At 37.4% G+C, this 23577-nt stretch overlaps 2 protein-coding genes and 1 pseudogene across 5 annotated transcripts in view; 2 read left to right on the forward strand and 1 right to left on the reverse strand.

Moving 5' to 3' along the window:
* The window catches only part of LOC104598841 (Polynucleotidyl transferase, ribonuclease H-like superfamily protein), a 36841-nt gene extending 33916 nt beyond the window's left edge, over positions 1 to 2925 (forward strand). For all 4 annotated transcript variants that reach the window (XM_010261082.2, XM_010261080.2, XM_088901430.1 and 1 more), the window contains exons 9-11: positions 57 to 131; positions 1931 to 2050; positions 2608 to 2925. In XM_010261082.2, the coding sequence (XP_010259384.1) occupies positions 57 to 131; positions 1931 to 2050; positions 2608 to 2706 (294 nt within the window). In that variant the 3' untranslated portion in view covers positions 2707 to 2925. The remainder of the gene's footprint in view (positions 1 to 56; positions 132 to 1930; positions 2051 to 2607) is intronic.
* Positions 2926 to 6231: 3306 nt separating this feature from the next.
* On the forward strand, positions 6232 to 6561 carry LOC104598840 (uncharacterized). Its single transcript, XM_019198016.1, has one exon. It carries the CDS (start codon positions 6232 to 6234, stop codon positions 6559 to 6561), a length of 330 nt encoding a protein of 109 aa, XP_019053561.1.
* Positions 6562 to 19461: 12900 nt separating this feature from the next.
* Positions 19462 to 20367, reverse strand: LOC104599048 (uncharacterized; annotated as a pseudogene).
* Between the last annotated feature and the right edge of the window lie 3210 nt (positions 20368 to 23577).

A 23577-nucleotide genomic window follows, 5' to 3' on the forward strand; every position in this document is an offset into this window, starting at 1 on the left:
CTTTAGTGCTTTATATTTATCATGAACATAATAATTGTGATTATTATTTAAACCAGAAAACATTGGGGGCTGGTTTGAACAAAACAAGACGTAACAGCAATTGGGAGCAACGGCCTTTGACTCAAAATCAAGTAAGCACTGCAAGCTTTTCTTTCGTGTCATTATTTCTGCAAGATCAAGCACCATGAGCTTTTATTATTATCATCTACCCTAAATACAATGACTTTAGCACCATGGGCCTTCCTCTCCATACCTATACCTATACCACCTGAATATCTCCTTCTGCCTTGACTTCAGTGAAGCCTAGACCATACACCTGCAGTGCCTGAACCTTGGTTTTCCAAGGAATAACCATCAAGTTTGAGCTTCTACTTGATTATTCCTCTGGGAGGGGAACTCCAAAGTAGATGAAAATCCTCTCTCGAAGCAAAAAAGGAAGCTACATGAGCAGTGGCCTACCTCTCACTATGTTTGCATATTCTGAACATCATGTTATGCTCATGTCTGGCAGTTAATATACTAGCAAGCTTCAATTGTTGTCTGTTGGATCTGTTGCTCATATGTTTCATATTTTCCAGAAATTTTTCTTTAGATTTATTGCAATTAAAATTGTAGTTAGAAAAGCCTAGGTTACAATAAAGAATAAAGCAAGGATGGCTAACCAAAGGTGTACAGCCAAACACACGAGTACATTGAAGGCAGTGAGGCCCATAAAATGTCCTTTTGGTGTGAGTGCTGTGAGGAGCAGATCCGGTCTTGATATTGTTAACAAAATGCCCTTTTGGCATAGGGTGGGTATAATCCCAATAGGTATCTTCTTCAAAGGCAAGTCTATTGGTTGAGACCTTAGCAGCAAGTATCTGGATATAAACATGGTTTCTGTTTATTAGGAGTTTTTGTTTAAAAAATATATTAGAACTTTATCATGCAAGTTTAGTAATCTGGTTGTGTTTTGAGCCACATTACCATGTCTAATAGATGCCTATTTAATATACCATGCATGTTGTCAAGAGAGGATTAAGTGTAAAAAGGGGATGTCAAATTGTTTTACCATGAAGTGGTGTCAGCAGTAGAGGTGCAATTTAGGTCAGACCCATTCAAATTATAATATATTGCCAACCTGAGCCTGCCCAAGTTGTAGCCCTAGTCAGTGGAACCATAGTTAAGTGCATTTATAAATCTTTGACCAAAAATGTATTAGATTCTAAATTATTCGTAGATGTAAAATATGTGAAATTTTCATTAAATGTGTAATAAATTGAATAATATGTATTTTCAAATTACAGGGTACAATGCAGAACTCAATATAGATGTATTATTAGTATTTGTAAATATGCACATTTTAATACATCATACATACATTTGCATGTAAAATTTTCCAAGCTTTTCATTCCATATAATGAAAATATAACATACTAAAAGTTTATTCATTTTTAACCAATCATTTTGCTATACCGTGTATGTTTTACTGAATTTTGTACCCTATTTTTCTTTCTTGAAACCAAATTGTAGACAAATTTGTCAGTATTGTACTTTTTCCACATGGCAGAGCCGGTGAAGTCATTCCATCCTACTCTCTTTAAGGTCCTATTCAGTATTACTAAATAAGATACTAATTCAATCCTTTCTACCTAAACCATTATCTACTGTACATTTTATTAGTGCGGTTTATCTACCTTGAGCTATCTGTTACTACACTCATCTTGAACAAGTAGCAGTTATTAGTCTGGTCCTTGAACTTCTTCAAAATAATGGGCAGTTTCTAAACAATTGCCCAAAAATATTACCTTTTTTCAGTAAGATAATCATAACATATCTTTTAGATGATATCATGAAAAAGATAATGCTACCAATATTAGGTGAAATTTCTAGTTTTCATGTTCATCCTAAATGGTTCATGTTGTAAAACTAAATCGGAACTTGCGTGCAGTTAGAATATGCAGCTCTTGATGCTGCTGTGCTTATTCACATATTCCACCACGTCCTTGGTCAATCTCAGCCAACAAGTGTCAAAGAGGGCCAGGTCAAAAACGAATGGAAATCCTATATAGTAAGTGAAAGGCAAAGAAGATGAGCACTATAGAGCTAAATGGATAACCACCATCATCCTTTGAAGTTTCTGCTCAATATCTACATCTTAGGGGGTGTTCTACAATATGCATGTTTTTGTTTTCATTTGTTTTGAAATCACCACATCAGCAAAACACACACACACAAAACAAAACAAAAACATGTTGTTTGTTTTCAAAGAAAAAAACAAGTTGGTTTTCTTTCAAGAAACAATACATGTTTTTGGAACCTTCAAAATAATGGTTTTTAAAACATAAACAAATTTTATAAAAACAATCTACACACACACAACCAAGAACATGTTTTTTGTGTTTTTGTTTTGAGAAATAATCTGTTTTGAAACTAGATTATCTTTTTTTGGGAACCGGAGGCATCTAAAACAATTCATGTTGTAGAACGCCCCTTAGTTAACTGGGAAATTTTGTTACAGACATTGAGAAAAATGGAAGTCAATTTGATTTACTCTTCATATGCATGAGAAAACAATTTGTTCCACAATCCAAGCCTAAACTGTTTTTACTTATCAATAATCCACAGGTTTCCCACATGGATAACACAAAGAAGGCCAAGAATACATATACATATAAAAAGAGAAAGGAATTCAGAAGGAAGGACACGCCTTCTCAATCCAAATAATGCCAGCTCACTTTTTTTCATAGCCTTTGATTTCTACAATCTTCATCTGTATATGTTCTTTATTTAATTAGTGAACAACCACAGTGAATCTATGTAAATATCCCTCGTTCCTAAACTGGATCCATTTTACTCGAGAAAAAAAGGGAAAAAAAATCTGATTTTGCATTGCCTCTGGGAGCAAGGCTTGGCTGGAGAACCAGGGGGGCTCCTTTCCTGAAACTACTGCTAATCAAGAGCCTTGCTAAATAAAAATTAAATGATTCAGTCCCTTGTGAGTTGAGGCATAATATCATATATAGTTTCATTGGTGGACAGCAATGTGATGCAGACATGGTATGACCCATATCATTATTTTGTTTGCTGATGTCATATACCATGGATTCCACCGTGTCCACCGCTGAAACCCTTGCAGCGCCTGCTACCAATTTCACAAGAAGGAAAAAAGAAAAAGTTGCAAGGAACTTCATTAAAATTTGCCTGAACATCATGTGGTATTTTGCACGTTGTAGAACCAGATTGCATTATTCCAATGGACTATTTTTTGGGGGGAGGGGGCTGAAATTTTACAATACTGATTCTTTTTTCCAGCCTGCAAATTTCTGGGCTTGGGCCCAAGTTTTGGATGTGGGTCTAGTATGCTCCTGGGTGCGATATTTCTAGTGGGCCCAATGTATAAGTTTGTAATATGAATGCAGGCTGGGTCCAGGCCTAGGTTAAATCGTTTATCATAGTTGCTAAGGCCAGCACCTAGTACCTGTTTGGGAGTCAAAGGAATTCGAGAGACCTGAAAGCTGCTCTGAATCACCGGCTTTGGCTTGTTAGAAATGCTACCAACCACACTTCCGGTCCATATTCAACCTGTAAGTTTTTCTGGTATCATAGTCACTTCTAACTTGATACCGGAAGAACTTGTAACCAATCAAACGGTATCAACAAGTCATGTAGTTATTTATCAAATTCATCGAGGGCTTTTGATTTATCTAAGCCCTTCCAGTATTGTCTTTGTGGCAGCATTTTTTTTTTCCAAATTTTCTTGAATAGACTTGGTGTCAAAGAGCTAACTCGTGCGACTGAAGAACCAACATTCTTTGGACTGTTTTGGTCTTTCTTGGAATCGAAGAACTGGTGGTGCTCACCCAATTCATTGGATTCTCCCACCATTAGCATTAGGAAGGACGGAAGAAAATTCTCAAGCAGAAGAAAAAAAGAACTGAATAGTTGGAATTTCAAATTCTTTAGAAGAATTGTATCGTGCACCGCTTTTCGGTTTCAGATTAAATTAATATCCCGGTGGAATGAATCGTCAGCTGCGGATTATTCTACACTCTGCGTTGGGTGGGGCTGTTTCCACTTTCTAGCGTTGTTTATTTTATGAGGTTGATTTCGTAGGATATTATTAACATTTTCAGTTGTGACGACAAGAAGGATATTTGGGGTCAAGCATCAATCGCGGAAAGGAGCTTTGGGAAGCAAAACTTGGCTTTGGAGTTCGTTTTGTTCATCAATCAATTGCGAATTCGTCACCCAATACGATAAACAAATGCCAGTCAAGCAGTCAATGATAGATGATAGACATACCCCTATCCATCAACTATAGCAAGTCTCAAAGACTCGAACGAACAACGAAGCTTCTTACGACTCGGTCAAGCCAAATAAATAACTAATTTAAACATTACATTAAGATTATTATAAACAAATAAATGAATAGCAAAGTTGAGATTCTTTTGTTGGTTCTAAGTCGATGATCTTCAAATAGAAAATTCGTCCACCAGGTAGGGTTGGGATCCGAGCTTGAGTTGAATAGAATATCTATTTGAGTTCGAGCTCAAGTTTGATTTGAATTAGAGATTTGAGCTTGAATTCGGCTTGGCTCAAAAGCTTGTAAGTTCAAGCTCAACTTGGTTTGAGCTTCATTGCAAGCTAAGGTTTCTATAAAAATAAAAAATTATTTATTATCATACATATAATAAATAAAAAAATTATGTATAATATTTTATTATTATACATATAATAAAAATTATATGCATGTGTGTGTATCATTAGGCTCGATTAGGCTGCAAGCCTGACGAGTCGAGTTTTATTGGACTTAAGATTGCTTCAAATAGCAAACGAGCCTATATATCGGACTTGAACTTGGTTCGAAGCTTGGCTTAAACTGAGCTGAATCTAGCTTTTCATGAACCGAGCTCAAATAACTCGTGAAAAGCTCAATTCATTTCCACCCCTACCACTAATTTAATAATTTTCTTCTATAAAAAATTAAGTGTTAGCTGATTTTGTTGCAGTTATGCAATTAACCTTTGAAGTGGGGAGTTGGCTGATTACCAACCAATAAAACATGAGATTGCGACCCACCATAAAAGTGGTACTCGCCATGTTTGAGATACGGGGTATTGGATTATGTTATGTTGGGAGAGTGTTGAAATGTATTTTATTGGTAGGTGATCTAGACTCTGAAGTGGGATCAATTTGTGACAGATGGTAAGTAAGGATTTAAGATTACTTTAATGTATTTTGGGGTTTGACCTATTTCAGAGAGTAACCAACCCTTAAACATGTTTGACAAAATAAAAAATAAAAAAGAAAAGTGAAACGTCCATTGATACAGACGCCCATTCGACGTATTGACCTGTAGGCTGTATCATTATTTAGAACTTTGGATTTCCAAAATATTGTTAATCTGGACAGTTGGACCATTCGGCCCAAAAACTGGTCAGGATACTGGTTCTATTTCACCCTCAAATTGCTATTTTCTCACCATTTCACCTTCAAAACTGCTATTTTATCAAAAGCACTGAGTTGGTCAATATCCAGCTGACCTGGGTGGCTAAAGACCCATTTGACCTAAATCACGGCTTTTGGGTCATAAGCGGATACAATTGGACCAGATGGTCGAATTGCTGATCCGGAAACAAGTCACTGGAGCGGTTCCGGTTCCGGATCGGTTTTAAGACATTGTCTTTTATGCCGCTAAATAAAAGCTTTTATGTTTATTTTGTGCTTGAAAATCCTTTTTGGTTCCTTGATCAGTTTTTAAGTTCATGGAATACAATGCATCACTCATCCTAACAAGATGATACTGATCTGACGAACAACGTTTTTTTTTGTCCGGAGCTCGTCCCTTCAGATATTCCCTATATGATCCGACGGTTGCTTTTGGAGGTTATGTCAAACCAAGACAAACTGGCGTGTCAGCGATAGGACACTCCACTCCCTCGCTAGTCGCTCCCGAGTCCTGACAACGAGTCAAAACTCAAAAGGCCACCTCCTCAAACATAGAACCAAGGCCAATATCGTAAATTTATCTCAATTTTGAAACATGGTAACAAAACCTAGAAATCCGGAGGGAGGAAGTCGAGGTCGTCCACAACTTTTATTTCCTTCTCTCTCTCTCCCGCTGTATCCCCTCCTAACAAAAACCAGGTCAGCTTCATCCCCCACCCCCTCTCACCCCAACTCCTCTTCCTTCTCCTCCGATTCCATTGGTCGATCGACGGGCTCTTCCTTTCGCCGTTTACGGTGGGGATGGAAGAGTTCCCGTCGACTTACCGGCCATACGGGAACGACCAGAAGTTCGAGACGTCGAAGGGCAACTTCAACGGTGTGAATCAGGTAAACGTAAATCGGCCTTGGTCGCTCGATCCGCCTCCGTTTCCACCACCACCGCGCACCGCTACCAAGGTCAGTAAAGCTTCGTCGGCCGCGAAATCATGGAGCTTTAACGATGCTGAGTTGAAGAGGCGAAAGCGAGTGGCAAAATATAAGGCCTACGCTGTCGAGGGGAAACTCAAGGCTTCTTTTAGGAAAGGACTCCGTTGGATCAAGAATAAATGCTCTGAGATCGTCCATGGCTGAGAGAGAGAGAGAGAGAGAGAGAGGAAGAAAGTACGAAACCATACAAATGAGATAAAGAGAGAAAAGAAAAAGTTGGAGAAATAGAAAATTCATTTGCTTTGACGGGTTGATTCCGTCCTTCAAGGTTTTCCTTTCCTCTTTTTCTTTTTTAACCTCTTTTTGATATGAGTGAATTATGAAACCATTTTTCTTCTCTTGATCCTTTTTTGTTGTACTTTTCAACTGGACTGACCAAAAAGTGTCACGGTAGCCCATGGAATTTACAAGGAAAATGAAAAACAGAGAAGTTTTTTTTTTTTTTTTTCTTTTTCTGAATCCATCTGAAGGTTCCTCTGTGTTCTGGCTTGGGAACGCATCCGTAGTTCACTTGTTTGTTAATAAGAGAAGAATGCAAAGGAAGGGAAGGGTTATACCGAGGAATTGGAATTCGAAAGAGAACGAAGAAACGGGGAATCTGTGACTGTATTAATTGCATTTTCAGGATAAACCTGTTTTTTCTATTCCTCTGCTATTGATCTTCTCTGCATGTCATTCTCTCTCTTCTTTCTCTTTTCTCTCTGTCATGAAACACGGTAGAGGGTAGTCCCGTGAAGCCGTGATCGGGTGTCAAGGGTTGCAGAATCTATTCTACAAACGAGTACTTTTTTTATAATGTGTAGGACATGGTTTCTCCTTCTGATGAGAAATCTGGATCATTGGATCGATCATGGATGATTGGCAGGGAGTGGGTGATTGGTCGAGATCACTTCACACACTAGAATGACTCAAATTCAAGATTTCATGCTACAACGCGGGAATCAGCATCGAGCCTCAGTGTCAACTCTCAAATTAAAGCCAATGTATGAGGTCCGTTTGGTTTACAGTCAGAATTGGAATCTGATGATGTGCATCAGGTGCTCCTTGCTTGTACACAGTTCGTACGTTAAATTGAATAGGTCACCCTACTTGAGTTGCAAAGAAAAGATTAGAGTGTCTTAGTTGTTTTATCCGGGGGTAGGCATTTTGATGCTTAAGTTAGCGAAGAGTTCTATAATTCAATAAGCAAGAGTGCTATGGGCTTTTTGAGAGATAAATCGGGTATATTTTTTTTGATGAGGGGATTTCTTTATATAGGCTAGCAGCTATGAGTTCCACGAAGTGGGTCTGATATCATCGGCTCGTCTGATTTAGAGGTAGTTTCTCACCTGCAAATGGACTCTGCGTAAGTTGGTAGTGCTTATCCGATTGCGTCCGAAGTGGGTAAGGCGATAATCAGCTCCGTCAATGTGACATCATGATTCCAAGGGAGTCGAAGACGATAACTCGCTAGAGGAGGTCACCAATTGTGCCATGCAGGTCGTCAAACTGAATCTTGACTAAGTCAGGGGAGGAAGGTCGCCTCTTATGCCAACCTAACATCTTTCGATTTGTTTGTAAGTCGGCCTGTTGAGGTGGGGTCAAGGAGGTCGTTGCAAGGTGCCTGAAGTGCTCTCGAAGTCCGCTTACATGGTGCGAGATGTCACCTGACGATTCTGTGACGTCACATGTCATGATGTCACTTGAGGGCTAAATCACCCCTCATCTAAATCAAAATCACTTAGAAAAGAAATGGAAAGGCCTATTCTTATAGTATGTTTGGTTTAGATAGGAATGAGAGTCTGGAATGGAATTTCATTCTTAGGGATTTCGATACCACCCAACCCAACAGATGGAATTGGAATAATTCATTCTATTCCAATTCCAAACCCTTATTTTTATAAACCAAACAGGCCCTAAATCTCTCTCCTCTCCACACGGCATTGAGCATTCCGTTCTGGTGTAATGAATGGCCCACTACGCTTGGGCCTGGGCCATCCACCAAATACCACCTGAGAATGGCTGTCCTGCCTAAGATAAGAGGTTGTCCATGTAATAATTAATCTTTTTCCTTCCTTTTTTTTACTATGAGATTTTAGATGACTTTTTAGCATGTGATACTCTGCAGTCTGCACTTTCCTATGTTAATTTAGGGTTCCATCTATGGCTAAAATAATAGATCCACCTTTCTTGTCCAAAAGATACGTGTTAGACTACTATAATTTTATGTAATGCCTCCTGCTTTTGATAATCTAAATTTCATTTTTGAGGGCTGATTGCTGGATGATCAAATTCCATTTCCATTGTTTGTAGCCTTTTAGTCAAAGATTGAGTCTAAATAATGCTGGGTTTTGGAATAAGATATTGGATTCATCCTTCGGCACCTAAGACCGAGGAAATTGATTCCGAATATACAGGATTCTAATAGACGGTTTTAGTTCTTTCGGAGTAGGTATGCATTCTGAGCATTTAGTAAAGCAATGAGGGTATTCATTTAAATTTCACTTTACTTTGAAAGACAAGGGTTTGGGAAGACAAACTAATACAACATCTAAGGTTTAGTAAAGGCTCCTTCCACTGAGCCTTTAAAAATTTGGAATCCCTCTCTTTGGATGGTTTCCATATGCTCAGGTATTACTAATTATTAGTTTTAATTCATTATAGAAGCAAGAATGAAAAGTGTATTATTCCTTATTGTTTTTTTCTCCCCTTTGATTTACCTGTCTTTTCTTCCTAGCTTCTTCTCTACCAGGAAAAAGGAGGTATTCTTTCTGTAGTCTTCGCTTTGTAGCAACTGGTTGAGATAGTATGAAAATGCAAGGCTCAAGGCTGGTCATTCATCTCAGTCTACACATTCATGCTTGAATTTGAAAATTCTTTGATAATTTTTACGGAAAAGTACGGATAAATTCAATACAGATTTTTGAATTCTAATGTAAATCTATAAATATTCAAAATATCAAAAACCCTCACTTTATACACCAATGTCCGCCTATGAATTGACATTAATTCCAAGCTGTCACCCATCCCAACTGTACTTTGCGCCTAAAGATTCTGATTCTAGACTGAACTGTCATTCTCCCTAATTTTTATATCTCATTTTTTCTTCTTTCTACATTAGACAGGAGAGAGTGGTTGTGGTCCCGGCCATCAATGTGAAGAAATATTAATTTTTTTTTTCACTACTTATAGCGAAATCTTGTTGATTTTGCACCACGCAATGGAATATATAGTGACTGGGAATCTGGGACAATGCACTAGCGAACGTGAGACTCATTTGAAACCAAGTAGTGTACCAGATGAGATGTGTGGTTTGTAGTCAGAACCGGAATCAGAATGGCCTAATCCAATAATTTGTTTGGTTTAGATAGAAATCTGAACGAGAATTGAAATCAGTTAGAATGGGATTTCATTCCCTAGGGAGGGGAGGGAATGGCTATTCACTCAAACTAGGGAATGCCATTTTATCATGAATGATAATAGGATTCAAATTTCATTCAACCAAACAGTTGGAATCAAAATGGTCCATTCCTACGAACCCCTATTCCTACCAACCTAATGTGCCCTAATTTTCTTTGTGCACTATTCTAAGCATCCAACCCCCCACCCCAACTAGTATGGTGCTATACTCCCGAGCAAGGTTTTTAAAACCGGACTGGATAGAGAACCATTATGGGGACCGGTTTCCAAGTTGAATGGTTTGGTTGTCTGGTCCGAACAGATGACCCATTCTGTAGTCAACGGTTTACAGATCAAATCAACAATTTTTGGCCAAAAAGCAATTTTGGGATGAAATTGAACCGATTCCTGATTTTTCGGTTCAACCATCCGGTGTGGTCTGGTTTTGAAAACACTACTACCAGGGATTTGCTTAAATTTTATCACTAGCATTTCTGTGTGGTCGGGTCAATAGGTTGACGGTTCGACCACTTGAGTCAATGGGTTGTTGATTGATTCAATGGTTTTTGGCCAGGGACCGGGATTGGGGTAAAACAGAACTAGTTACCTAGACAATTCTCAATTAAGAAAATAAAAAAAAGGACAACCCGTTCTGACAACAAAAATTACAGGCAAAAAATTGAGTGTGTGAGGTCCATTAAGCAGTACCATACGTGTTATGTCATTCAAGCGTGTGACTCATACGACCTGAAAACGGAATCATTCTAGCCATCGGTTTTTGGGTGGACAGTTCGACTATTCGGTTCGAACAGATGGCTCGTTCTGACAATAAAATAAAAAAAAAAATAAATGACCAAAAACCATTAAACAAGTCAATGGTTCGACCGCCCAAGCCAATGGGTCGTTGATTGATTCAACGATTTTTGGCTAGGGACCGAGATTAAGAAAAAATGGAACCGGTTGCCTAAATGGTTCCCAATTAAAAAAATAAAAAAAGAATGACTAATTTTACGGGTCAACGGGTCAATGGTTCGACTGCTCGAATCAATGGGTCGTTGATCGATTCAACGGTTTTTGGCCAGGGACCGGGTCAAAGGATCAATAGGTCAACGGTTCCATGTTGACAACAAAAATTATAGGAAAAAAATTAAGTTTGTGAGGTCCATTAAGTAGTATCATAGGTGCGTGTGACTCATACGACTCGAAAACGAAACCTTTCTGGCTACCGGTTTTTGGGTCGACGGTTCAAATGGACGACCCATTCTAACAACAAAAAATTACAAAACCATTATGGCCACCAGTTTTTGGGTCGATGGTTCAACCGTCCAGTTCAAACGGATGATCCATTCTAACAACAAAAATTATAGGCAAAAATTGAATGTGTGAGGTCCATTAAACAGTATCATACGTGTTATATCATTCGAGCATGTGACTCATACAACCCGAAAATGGAACGACCAAAAACCATCGAACAGGTTAACGGGTTAACGGTTTGACCACTCAGGTCAATGGGTCGTTGACCGATTCAACGGTTTTTGGCCAGGGACCGGGATTGGGGTAAAACAGAACTGGTTGTCTGGACAATTCCCAATTAAAAAAATAAAAAAAATGGATGACCCATTATGACAAAAAAATTGAGTGTGTGAGGTCCATTAAGTAGTACCATACGTGTTATGCCATTCGAGCTTGTGAATCATACGACTTGAAAACGGAACCGTTTTGGCCACCAGTTCTCGGGTCGATGGTTCGAACGGATGGCTCGTTTTGACAAGAAAAATTAAAAAAATAAAAAAACAACAAAAACCATTGAACGGGTCAATGGTTTGACTGCCTAGGTCAATGGGCCATTAACTGATTCAACGATTTTTGGCCAGGGAGCGAGATTAGGATAAAACGGAATCAGTTACCTGGATGGTTCCCAATTAAAAAAAAGACGGCCAAAAACCATTGAACTGGTCAACGAGTCGACGATTTGACCACTCAAGCCAATGGGTCATTGACCGATTCAACGATTTTTGACTAGGGACCAGGTCAATGGGTCAACGGGTCGACAGTTCCACTCCAGACCATGCAAAGCAAGGCCCCTCCGCTAGTATATCTATTAAAGGGATAGGTTTGTTCTCCCCTTTCGCCAAATGGCATATATATATGCCAATTCTGCCACCCGTTCAATACACACACACACACACACACACACATATATATATATATATATATTAAATATATATAATAAGAATTTAATATATATATATAGGCCTCCGGTTTTTGGTTGACGATTCGATTGTTCGGTTTGACTGTTCGGTTCAAACGAATGGTTCTGACAACAAAAATTACAAGCAAAAAATTACGGAATTGTTCTGACCACTGGTTTTGGATCAACGATTCGCCTATCCGGTTAGAACGGACGACCCATTTTGACAACAAAAATTACAAGAAAAAAATTGAGTGTGTGAGGTCCATTAAGCAATATCATACGCGTTATGTCATTCAAGTGTGTGACTCATACGACCCAAAAAGGGAACCATTTTGGCCACCGGTTTTTGGGTTGACAGTTCGACCGTCCAGTTCTAATGGGTCGACGGTTCGACAGCTTAGGTTAATGGGACATTGACCGATTCAACCGTTTTTTGCCAAGGACCAGGATTGGGGTAAAACGGAACCGGTTGCTTGGATGGTTCCCAATTAAAAAAATGGCGGTTTGACCGTTCGGTTTGAATGGACATTCCGTTATGACAAAAAATTATAGACAAAAAATTGAGTGTGTAAGGTCCATTAAGTAGTATCGTACATGTTATTTCATTTGAGCGTATGACTCATGCGACTCGAAAACGAAGCCGTTTTGGCCATCGTTTTCAGGTCGACGGTTCGACCGCCCAGTTTGAACGGACAGACCATTCTGACAACAAAAGTTAAAAAACGGCCAAAAACGATTGAATGGGTCAACGAGTCAATGGTTCGACCACTTGGGTCAATGGGTCATTGACCGATTCAATGGTTTTTGGCGAGGGACCGGGATTGGGATAAAATGAAACCGGTTGCCTGGACGGTTCCAAATTAAATAAAAAATGGTCAAAACCATTGAATAGGTCAATGAGTCGACAATCGACCACCTGGTCAATAGGTCGTTGATCGATTCAACGGTTTTTGTCTAGGGACCGAGGTTGGGGTAAAATGGAATCGATTGCATGGACGGTTCCTAGGCCAAAATGTTCGTCCATCCGAGTCAACGGTGGTTCAAAAACCATGGTTTTTTATGCTTTTGGATTTTCACTATACAAAGGTTTTTTCTATTGTTGGCTTTATTCAAGATTCAAGAGTGTGCAATATGTTTCTTTTTTTTTTCATTTTCTGCTTTTGTTTTTTTTTTGGGTATTTGGTCTTCTTCTTCAAGATCCGCCAAAACGGGGTTGGGTTTACCACCATTTTATTTCTTCCCTTTTGTTTTTTCTTTGGGTTTTCTTGTGCAATTTTTTTTTTATTTTCTTACAAGACGATCTGCTTTGTCTCTTTCTTTGATTGCATGTATGTTTAGCTTCGTTTCAAAGTGGAACTTTGGACTTAATTTTCTAATTTTTTCCTTGGTTTTTCCAGTTTGGTGGATTTACTGCCTTTTTTTCGTGTTTAAGGTCACTTTGGATTTATCTTTCAAGGTTTTGGAATCCCTTGCAATGTCTACCATTCCCATGACTATGACTACAAAGTTATTTCGTCTAATTATTGGCATTTAGAAAAATGACCCAGAAACGGAACCGTTCTGGCCATCAGTTTCTAGAACGAATGGCCCATTCTGACAACAAAAATTAAAAAATTAAAAATAATTAAAAATAAAAAATGGTCAAAAACCATTGAACGGGTCGACAGCCCGAGTCAATGGGTCGTTGACTGATTCAATGATTTTTGGCCAGGGACCGGGTTTGGGGTAAAATGGAACTAGTTGCCTGGATGGTTCCCGGACCAAACGGTCCTACTGTTTGGGTCAATTGGGAGTTCTCGATGTGAAACAAAGGACAATTATGAAGTAGAACTCAAAGTTATCACTGTATAATCATATTCTTTTACATGAGATGTTTTGCTAAAGCAATATTTAAAAAACGAGTAGATGATGATCTATTTTAAGTCTTTATATGAATTTCAAGACTTGAGTACTTAAAATTACAAGTTTCTTATTAAGAAAGTATTATTTTTTTTTGTATAACAAATAACAATGTTATAATTTCATTTCAGCCCCTACGAAGCAGGGGCCCTCCACTAGTAATTCATTAATCGAATATGGGACGCAAAATCCTTGCTTTCCTTTTTAAGTTCAGTAATATAGATTTGGAGATTCGGACATGAGGATGGCAATGAGCATTGTCATTTGTCAAAACTTATATGAATTAAAAGAAAATCAATTATAATTTAATGTCTTAAAAGGAATAAGGAAATGGGCAAATTTAGAGAGAGATTACAATGACCATGTAATATGGGTGATCAACTGACATTACTTTAGAGGATTTGGGATGGATAATCACATTCATACCTGCGTGGGTCTGCAGTTTGCACTGCTATAAACAGAATTTGATTCTAAGCAAGGTTCAAAATATCGATATGCCCGATACTCCGGTATGGGTGTATTGGGCAAATTGATACTCTTTTTGGTGTTTTTTTTTTAATTTTTTTTTGCCAACTGGTTAAGGGGAGCCGGTTTAGGTCTTTGCCACACCCTGAACCGGCCAGACCACTAATACACCCACTGTAGGGGCGTATTGATGGGGTGCCGGAATGATACATATTGGCCGATATAGGCCGATACGTGTCAATACTTTGAACCTTGATTCTAACCAATTGGAGGAAAGGTAAGATTGGCAACAGGGTGGGGTGGGACTGGGTTTTACATGCCTCGTTTCCGACCCTGGACTCAAGTGCCCTACCCCAAACCACATTGGGGCTAGAAATTCCAATTCCATCTCCATTCTCATAGGGAATGGAGATTCCCAACAATTCCCGAGGCAAATTCCAATTTCATACATGTTATTTTATTTTTATAAATTTATGCTTTTTTGTAAAAAATCGTATAAACCTACATAGAACTATATTATATTATGTAATATAATATGGTATAACATAATATACAATATTATAATATAATATGTATTAACATATATTAACAATTTTTGCATATATTATGTAATATAATATAGTCTGAGTAGGTTCGAAGTTGGGATCAGAGCAGGGTGGAAAAATGCCATCTTGGTCTTGTCCTCGATCCACAGAGTTTCAGATTTCTCCAAACCCACCCTGAACCCTGATCAGTGGCAAAAAATGCACTCCAAGCCTCCAACCAAATATATGTTTGGTTTTGTGGGCGTTTATTGAAAAATGCTGCCACATCAGTGCCACATAAGTGTCGATGTTTATTGCATATGAAACCATAGTTTGATTTCACTGTTTATCAAATAAACACTAGAAAACTAAAACACTTTGATTTATGTGCATGGGTTATTTGGGAAAATTCATGTTTCCCCCAATGCTTGGGCAATTCTTGAAATGAAATGCTGATGTAACACAATTTATATGAGGTGGAAAGTAACTTCATGGGGTGTTATTTTTATTTTTTTAAAGGTGCAAGTTATATTAAGGAGAACAAACATATACGAAGTCCTCTACCCTTGGCATCCCATATTGATAGTAATTATAGGTAAAAGAGTATAAACAGTGAGTTTTTGCTAGTTGGGATACCGTATGGGCAGGTCTATTAAAGTTTTGATCTATAAAAAAGTTCACATTTTTTAAGTTCTACATATAAATCCCACTGTTTTCAAAATCGGACTGGACCGGACGATCGGATCGGAAAAACCGGAAACCGCTATTTTCCTCCAAAACCGCTTTTTCCCCCAAAACCGTTGATTTTGGTCAGCAAATCGCTGAACCGGCCGATTAACTGTTCGAACGGTTTTGACCATTTTTTAATTTTAATTTTTTTTTATCAGAACGGGCCAACTGTTTGAGTCGAACGGTGGGACCATTCAAACCGATAACCGGACCCCTGACCGGTTCGGTCACCAATTCGTTTTTAAAAACCATGCAAATCCCTAATCCTATGCAAAAGCCAAAGATAGGACCAGAAAGTTTTGATTTTTTATAAAGCGCCTACACAACCTATTTAGCATGAGAATATATACAAACTTCTTGGTAAGACAAATTGGATAATTCTAACATAAAGTTCAGCTTGTATAGAAGATGCTATATGGGGTGTTACTTGAAATGTCCATAAAAAGTCAAAAAGCAAAATACGTTTAAAGTAATTTTTTTTTTGAATATCTCATGTTATTTAAATCCCAAGACAATAGAAAAAGAAGCAAGACCTCCCTTTCATCATCATTGTTCTTTCTGATTAAATCAATCTTTTTCAAGTAGGGGGTGCAAGTGTGCAAGTTGGGTTTGCCTGGGTTAGCATTTAGCACTACTTCGGACTTGGGCCTTCAAGCCAAGTCATTCAGATTTTAACAAAAGTCCGACCCAAACCCCCCAAGTTGCACAACTACTCCAAGATGATTTTGATGGGGTCGTACCCCAACCTATATTGTTGACCATGTGGACACTGACATGGCTAGAAACTAAGCCACATCCTCAGCCGATTCAACAGTGCGGAATGCTACACATCGGAACCAACAGTCGCATCATTAGCGAGAACCCGGAATAGAAATGGGGCATGTGGCAAAAGGTGAACATTCATGGCTGCCCACTGCCCAATAACCTTTAGCCAATGCCACATCGCACATGCCCTATAAAAGTGAGAAACACAACAGTACTCTCCCAGGTGGTTATTTAAGGGCACAATTTACGAGTTTTTTTTTTTTTTTTTTTTCTTTCAGACTCTTAGAACATTCTAACTCTCTTGCTTTCTCGCTTTTTACTGCTCTTTATTATAACTCGACTAAGACGAATTCATCTCAAATAGTTCATTCTATCCACCATTTTCAGTTCTTACCGACTTGAACATTAGAATGCCTCTCCCTAAATAACCTCCCCAAGCACCTTTGATTTTACTTTCTTCCAGGTCACTCAGTGTCTATTACTTTGCCCTACTTGCCTCCTTCAACACAGTTTGAGGACGGATTAGCCGGAGACAAAAACATATACACCTATCTGAACTATCTATCACAGTTGAATACGCCAGTGTTCAATACAACTGAGTCCCACATGAAACCCACAGTAAGCATTGATGTATTCAACTGTGGTTGGTAATTCAGCTGGGTGTGTATGATTTTGTCTCCAGCTCATCCGAATTCACACAGTTCATCCAGTAATTCCAATTCGATTCACTGAACTCAATAGGACTTATCTGTTGCTCATCCACATCAGTAAGTTGGACAACATCAGATTTAAAGGTTTTTGTCCACTAAAACTCCAAATTTTCCTTCTTTTTTCTTTTCATTGCCCATTTCACTTAGATTTTCTTTACAAGAAATCACGTGGAAACAAATACAAGAGAGAAAAAGGCCCTGAGGAGCGACGTGTGCAAGCAGTGAGTGAGAAGAATTTGGGGAGTCAATAGCTATTTTGCCACTTTTTTCGTGGCAGAATTTGGTTTAGACTCACTGGGATTATTTTACGAATCCAAATGTATTTATTGGATCTGGAGCGGATCTGAAAGTGCCAAGAAACCATACTTTTACCATGTATCGGAGAACTACGTATACATTTCCTCTTGAGATGGCAAGTGTGAGATCACATCTACGCCACACAGAGGGTGCCCCACATGCACATATCAGCCTGCATTGGGAACATCTCCGAAGGTTGTCAGCAGAAATGTTTCGAATACATGATTGGGATATGCTATGGGAGGCGCATATGTGAATTCCCCCTGTCTGTATTGAGGAATCTCACCACTTATTCCAATTAGATTGTATAGCTGCAAAAGGTATGGTAATATGACTGTCCAAGTTTGAATTTTAATTCAATGATCCCATTAAAAGTGATCCAAATTCCATTCATTTATAATTGGATCAACATTGGATTTGATTTACATATTTATATTTACCGGTAAGTATGTATATGTTTTGCACGTGACAATTTTTTATGATAATGGTGATGATAGTAAATAATATATTTTCAAATATTTTTATATTTTTATATTTATGAAAATTATTCTTGTTTGTCATACATATTTTTATTTAATATGATGAATATATGATATTAGAAATGTGCCTAAATGTTTTCTACAAAATTTTCTTTGTATTTTTATACTTTTTTGTATTTTCATTATTATTATTATTATTATTAAATTGTGACACCAATGGTTGACAAATTTGACCAAAAAGGTTTATTTGTTTATTTTCCACCAAATAGAAAAACAACTTTATTTTTTGTTGGTTTTAAATTTGTGTTTTATTTATATCATTAATAAAAATATTTATTTTTTGTTACTCTTACTTTTCTTTAATATGGTTAATTAATATAAGATTCAATAAAAGAATGGGAGTTAATACCATAAATATGAGACTTGATGAAAATGAATTGGGTGAGATAAATGAAGTAGTTCAAATTACATTTTGTGCCCTCACAATTAGAGAGAGACCAAATTCAAAAGCAAGGGTAATCTTGTCTAGAAGACAAGAATATGATTCAATTAATGTTAATGGGAATTAATACCTATAACATTTAATGAGAGAGATTCTACCCTTATGGTTAGAGAGTCACTAAATTCAAAAATTAGGGTATTTTAGTTAAACAAAGTATATATTTGGCTCCAATGGCATTTATAGATGAGCCATATGTTTATTTGTACAACTTTGCTTTAAACGTTTTTTTGTTTTTGTTGTTTGGTGGGCATTGCTTTAAACATTTTTTACTTTTCACCTTAGATTAACGCCTCATAAAATATGCTACATAAGCATTTCATTTCAATAAATGTTGGGGTGTTGGGGGAAACGAGATGCCTTAGGCACACAAATCAAAGTGTTTCAGTTTTTTAGTATTTATTTGGTAAATGGTAAAACAAAACAATGGTTTTATATGCAATAAATGCCAATGCTTATGTGGCATTGATGTGGCGACATTTTTTTAATAAATGCCCATAGAACCAAACACCCCCAAAAGTTTTGCATAATCATAAGCTTCTAATAGTACTATAGATATGTATTTAAAACTTATATTTTGTTTGTTACTAAAGTTGGTTTCAATTTTTTAACAATTCATTTTTTTTATTAAATATAGGTGATGTTTAGTGATGTGGCTGTTTCTACTTGAAATGTTGCCAAGTTAGCACCACCTAAGCATTTTGAGTTTAAATAAATGTTAAGGCTGTGTTTGGATGGGGTGTAAAACTTGGTTCGGTGTATTTTTACATTCCGGTCCAATTTTGCAGTCATTTGGATGGGATGTAAAAATACACTGAAAATTGGTGTAAAAGTGATTTCCGATTTTTTTTTTTACTTTGATTGTCAATGTATTTTATACATCGATATTTTTGATGTAAAACTCCATCGAAGTAAACAAGGTGTAAAAACTCCGAATTAGCCAACAACTCTTCGTCTCCTTTGATCCTCTCTCTCTCACTATTGAGCACTTTGCTAGCACCCTCACCACCGTTCTACTGGTCACCCCCTCTCTTCCACTCCCTCCCTCTCTCTCGCTCTTTCTCTTCTTTTCTCACTATCTTTCACATATTCAAACGCCCTAATCTCATAACACTGAGGACGCTCTCAAGTTGTCATCATCCCCACCTCGCAACGAACAGAAGGTACCAGATCTAGAGCTGGCTACACCTTGGCCCTGTTCATGACTACAACCATTGCCAATGGCTCTACTCGCATCGTTCCTACAACTCAAATGGGAATGGCACCCTATACACATCAGAACATTCAAATTCAAAACCCTAGCTCTGGCTCCACCACCACCAACATTCTTGCTCTGCCAACTCTCTAATCATTCCTTCTTTACCCCCTTATTGGCATTCCAAGCCAGAGGCTTGGAGCTTCTTGCATCGGAGCCTCCACGTCGTACCTGACAAACTGGGCTACTCCTCCCCACATGGATCCCACCTCAACCAAGACTACTTGGCCATTTCCAGAACTTGTACTCCCCAGTTGAGTTACTGCGTGAGCAAGGGGCACTACTAACCTTTCAAGAAGCCACCCTTCCAGCAGTCATCTTTGGTCGGTTTCCGCTATTCCCAGCCGAACGACTTATGGAGAATGGCCATATATTGATGTTGAGCTTCGTTGCGTTCACACCACTACTACTTTTCCTTTCTTTCTTCTTGTCTTTGTCTCTGTCTTCATGATTGTTGGTGGTTGTAGAGGATGCCACGGCTTCTGCTTTCCTTTCACCCTTCTTGAAAATGTCCCCCCATCGCTTGAATGTCAAAAATACAAGTGGTGACTCGGATAACAAAGTTGCTGACTCTAGTCTTGACCCAAGCTCTGATTCGGGTTCTGGAGTGTGCATCTCCTCTACATTGGCTTTGGGTTCCGAGACAGGTGGGTTGGAGTGGTGGGAAGGGAGGTGGAGTGGGAGCAGAATGCCGTCAACGAATAATTCATCAGTAGAGTGGAGGTTGGGTTGTGGGAAGGATGGGTTTCTAACCATCTAGAACTTGAACTCAAGCGAGTTGGAAGCACTGCTCCTCCTTCCACTATTGCTGGGTGAGAGAACTTTGTGGGTTGCAAGTGTTTGAGCTTCTGGTTCAATTCTGGGTTTCTCTATGGATGCGATCATGCGAGAGCCGGCCAAAAAGGGAGAGAGAGAGTGTGTGAGAGGGATGAGGAGGGAAGTGGGTAGTAGTTTTTGTTGTACAGAGGTGAGTGGTGTGAAGTTTCTTTCTTTCCTCGGGAATCGGCACATGGTTCCGTGCAATAGTTTTTATGTAGGCTTTTATTTCAAAACAATTGAATTTGACATTAATAGGCATTTTTAATTCTGGGTGTAGTTTTACACCCATGTTAATTCCAAACACACATAAAAAATACTCTCATGATTTACACTCATCTTTCAAACGCACAACAGTGTAAAACTAAACATTGACCGGTTCAACTTTTGTGATGATACATTTGGCCGTTTTTAATTTACATCGATGTATTTTTGTATTTACACCGAAAACAAATATAACCTAATTTTTTATTCAGTTGAGACTGTTTTGAGTTAAAAGTCATAAAATGTTTTTTTTCAAAACCATGGGCGTTGGGAGAACATTAATTTGATGTTTCTTCCATTAACCGCCCACTTGAAAAAAAAAAAATTAGTCCAATGGCCTAGCTCTTACTTGGCAATGAATTATATTCTAGTGCATCATATACAACCAAAGATGGATATACATAATCAATTCCCAAATACCCATAAATCCCACCCCCAATACATCCAAATCTATGTGTAATGAGTCAACTAGCGGAGAGGCCCTCATTAGGCTGGAATGGAACCGTCGACCTGTTGATCCATTGACCTAGTCCTTGGCTAAAAACTGTTGAATCGGTCAACGATCCATTGACTTGAGCGGTCGAATTGTTAATTCGTCGACCTGTTTAATGGTTTTTGACCGTTTTTTTTTAATTGGAAACTATCTAGGCAATTAGTTCTGTTTTTATCCTAATCTCAGTCCCTGGTAAAAAATCGTTGAATCGGTCAATACTCATTGACCCAAGTAGTCGAACCATTGACCCGTTCAATGATTTTTAGTTATTTTTTTTAATCTTTATTGTCAGAACGGGCCATCTGTTCGAACCGAACAGTCGAACCATCAACCCGAAAACCAGTGGCCAGAACGGTTCCATTTTCAAGTCGTATGAGTCACAAGCTCGAATGACATAACACGTATGGTACTGCTTAATGGACCTCACACACTCAATTTTTTTGTCAGAATGGGTCATTCATTTTTTTTTTTTGATTGGGAACCGTCCAGGCAACCAGTTCCGTTTTACCCCAATCCCGGTCCCTGGCCAAAAACCGTTGAATCGGTCAATAGTCCATTGACCTGAGTGGTCAAACCGTTAACCCATTGACCCATTCGATGGTTTTTGGTTGCTTTTTATTTTTTTAATTTTTGTTGTCAGAATGGTTTGTCCGTTCGAACCGTCAACCCGAAAATCAGTAGCCAGAACAGTTCCATTTTCGACTTGTATGAGTCACACGCTCGAATGACATAACACGTATGATACTGCTTAATGAATCTCACACACTCAATATTTTTCTTGTAATTTTTGTTGTTAGAATGGATCACCCGTTCGAACCGAACGATTGAACCGTTGACCCGAAAATCGATGGCCAAAACGGTTTTGTAATTTTTTGTTGTCAGAATGGGCCGTCCGTTCGAACTGAACGGTTGAACTGTCAACCCAAAAACCAGTGGCCAGAACGGTTCCGTTTTTGAGTCATATGAGTCAAACGCTCGAATGACATAACATGTACGATACTACTTAATAGACCTCACAAACTCAATTTTTTGCCTATAATTTTTGTTGTCAGAACGGACCGCCCGTTCGAACTGGATGATTGACCTATTGACCTGAAAATCGGTGGCTAGAACAGTTCCATAATTTTTTGTTTGTAATTTTTGTTGTCAGAACGGGCCATCCGTTCGAACCAGACGGTCGAACCATCGATTGTCAGAACGTTATTAACAACATTTATCAATAATAGTAAGTAATTATACTATTTAATTAAATAATCATTAATGATAGTTTTAATAATATTATTTAGTTATTTTTAATATAACAATAAATATTAAATTTATGAATAGGATTTATTAACAATATTCATTAAATTAATAATTACCAAAATTAAATTAAATTAACAATATTTATCAATAATAGTCAGTAATTATAATATTTTATTAAATAATCAATAACAATACTTTTAATTATTTTTAATATAACAATAATTACTAAATTTATTAACAATATTTATAATTTTAATTTAAAGTAAAATTAAAGTAAATATCTATTTATTAACAATATTTATAATAATAGTAATTATTAATTATAATCACTAATTATATATTTATTAAATTATTGTAATGATCAGTAATTTATTAACAATATTTTTTAATAACAGTATTTATAATTTTAAATTAAATATCTAGTTATTAATAATATTTATAATAATAGTAATTATTAATTATAATCACTAATTATGAATTTATTAAATTACTGTAATAATCAGTAGATTCCATTAACTGTCCATTAATTACTATAATTACTGGGTTGTGAACTCTCACGTGGGAATCTACTCGCATGAATAGATTCCATTTGCTGCACGGAGAGAGCATCCGTTTTATATATATATATATATAACAATTATTTTTAAATTCCACCATTGCCTGAGAGATCATTATAGCAGGATGGTTAAGTTGCAATGCCAATACCAAATACAATACAACTCAAAAACACATGTTCAACCTCTAATCAGCACAAGTAACAACAAAACAAGTTTTATGTGAGAATGTATATAGTGACACTTTCATATGAAATTAGGGATGCAAATGGATTGGATTGGATTTAAATTGTATCTGAATCTAATTCTATAATATAAATTCTATATCCGATTCAATATGATGATTCAATGGATATTACAAAGAGTCAAAGATTAATTCAAATTCAAATTCGTTAAAGATGTCAGATATCCAAATCTGATCAGACTCGATTTAATTATCCATTGGTATTAAAATTTAACAAATTATTAACAGGAAAAAGACATTGTATACAAAGAAAAAAGCACAAGCATTTTTTTCAACCATTATTGGATCTTGAAGTGATAGATAATGATATCAAACACAACCATAATATTAAAGTCAAATTTTAGTTCATT

This window comes from Nelumbo nucifera, chromosome 3 (genome assembly GCF_055504915.1).
Source record: "Nelumbo nucifera cultivar China Antique chromosome 3, China Antique-T2T, whole genome shotgun sequence".
NCBI classification, from domain to species: Eukaryota; Viridiplantae; Streptophyta; class Magnoliopsida; order Proteales; family Nelumbonaceae; genus Nelumbo; species Nelumbo nucifera.

Excerpts from the sequence above, each read along its gene's own strand:
- LOC104598840 (XM_019198016.1), top strand. The coding sequence starts at position 6,232 with ATGGAAGAGTTCCCGTCGACTTACCGGCCATACGGGAACGACCAGAAG.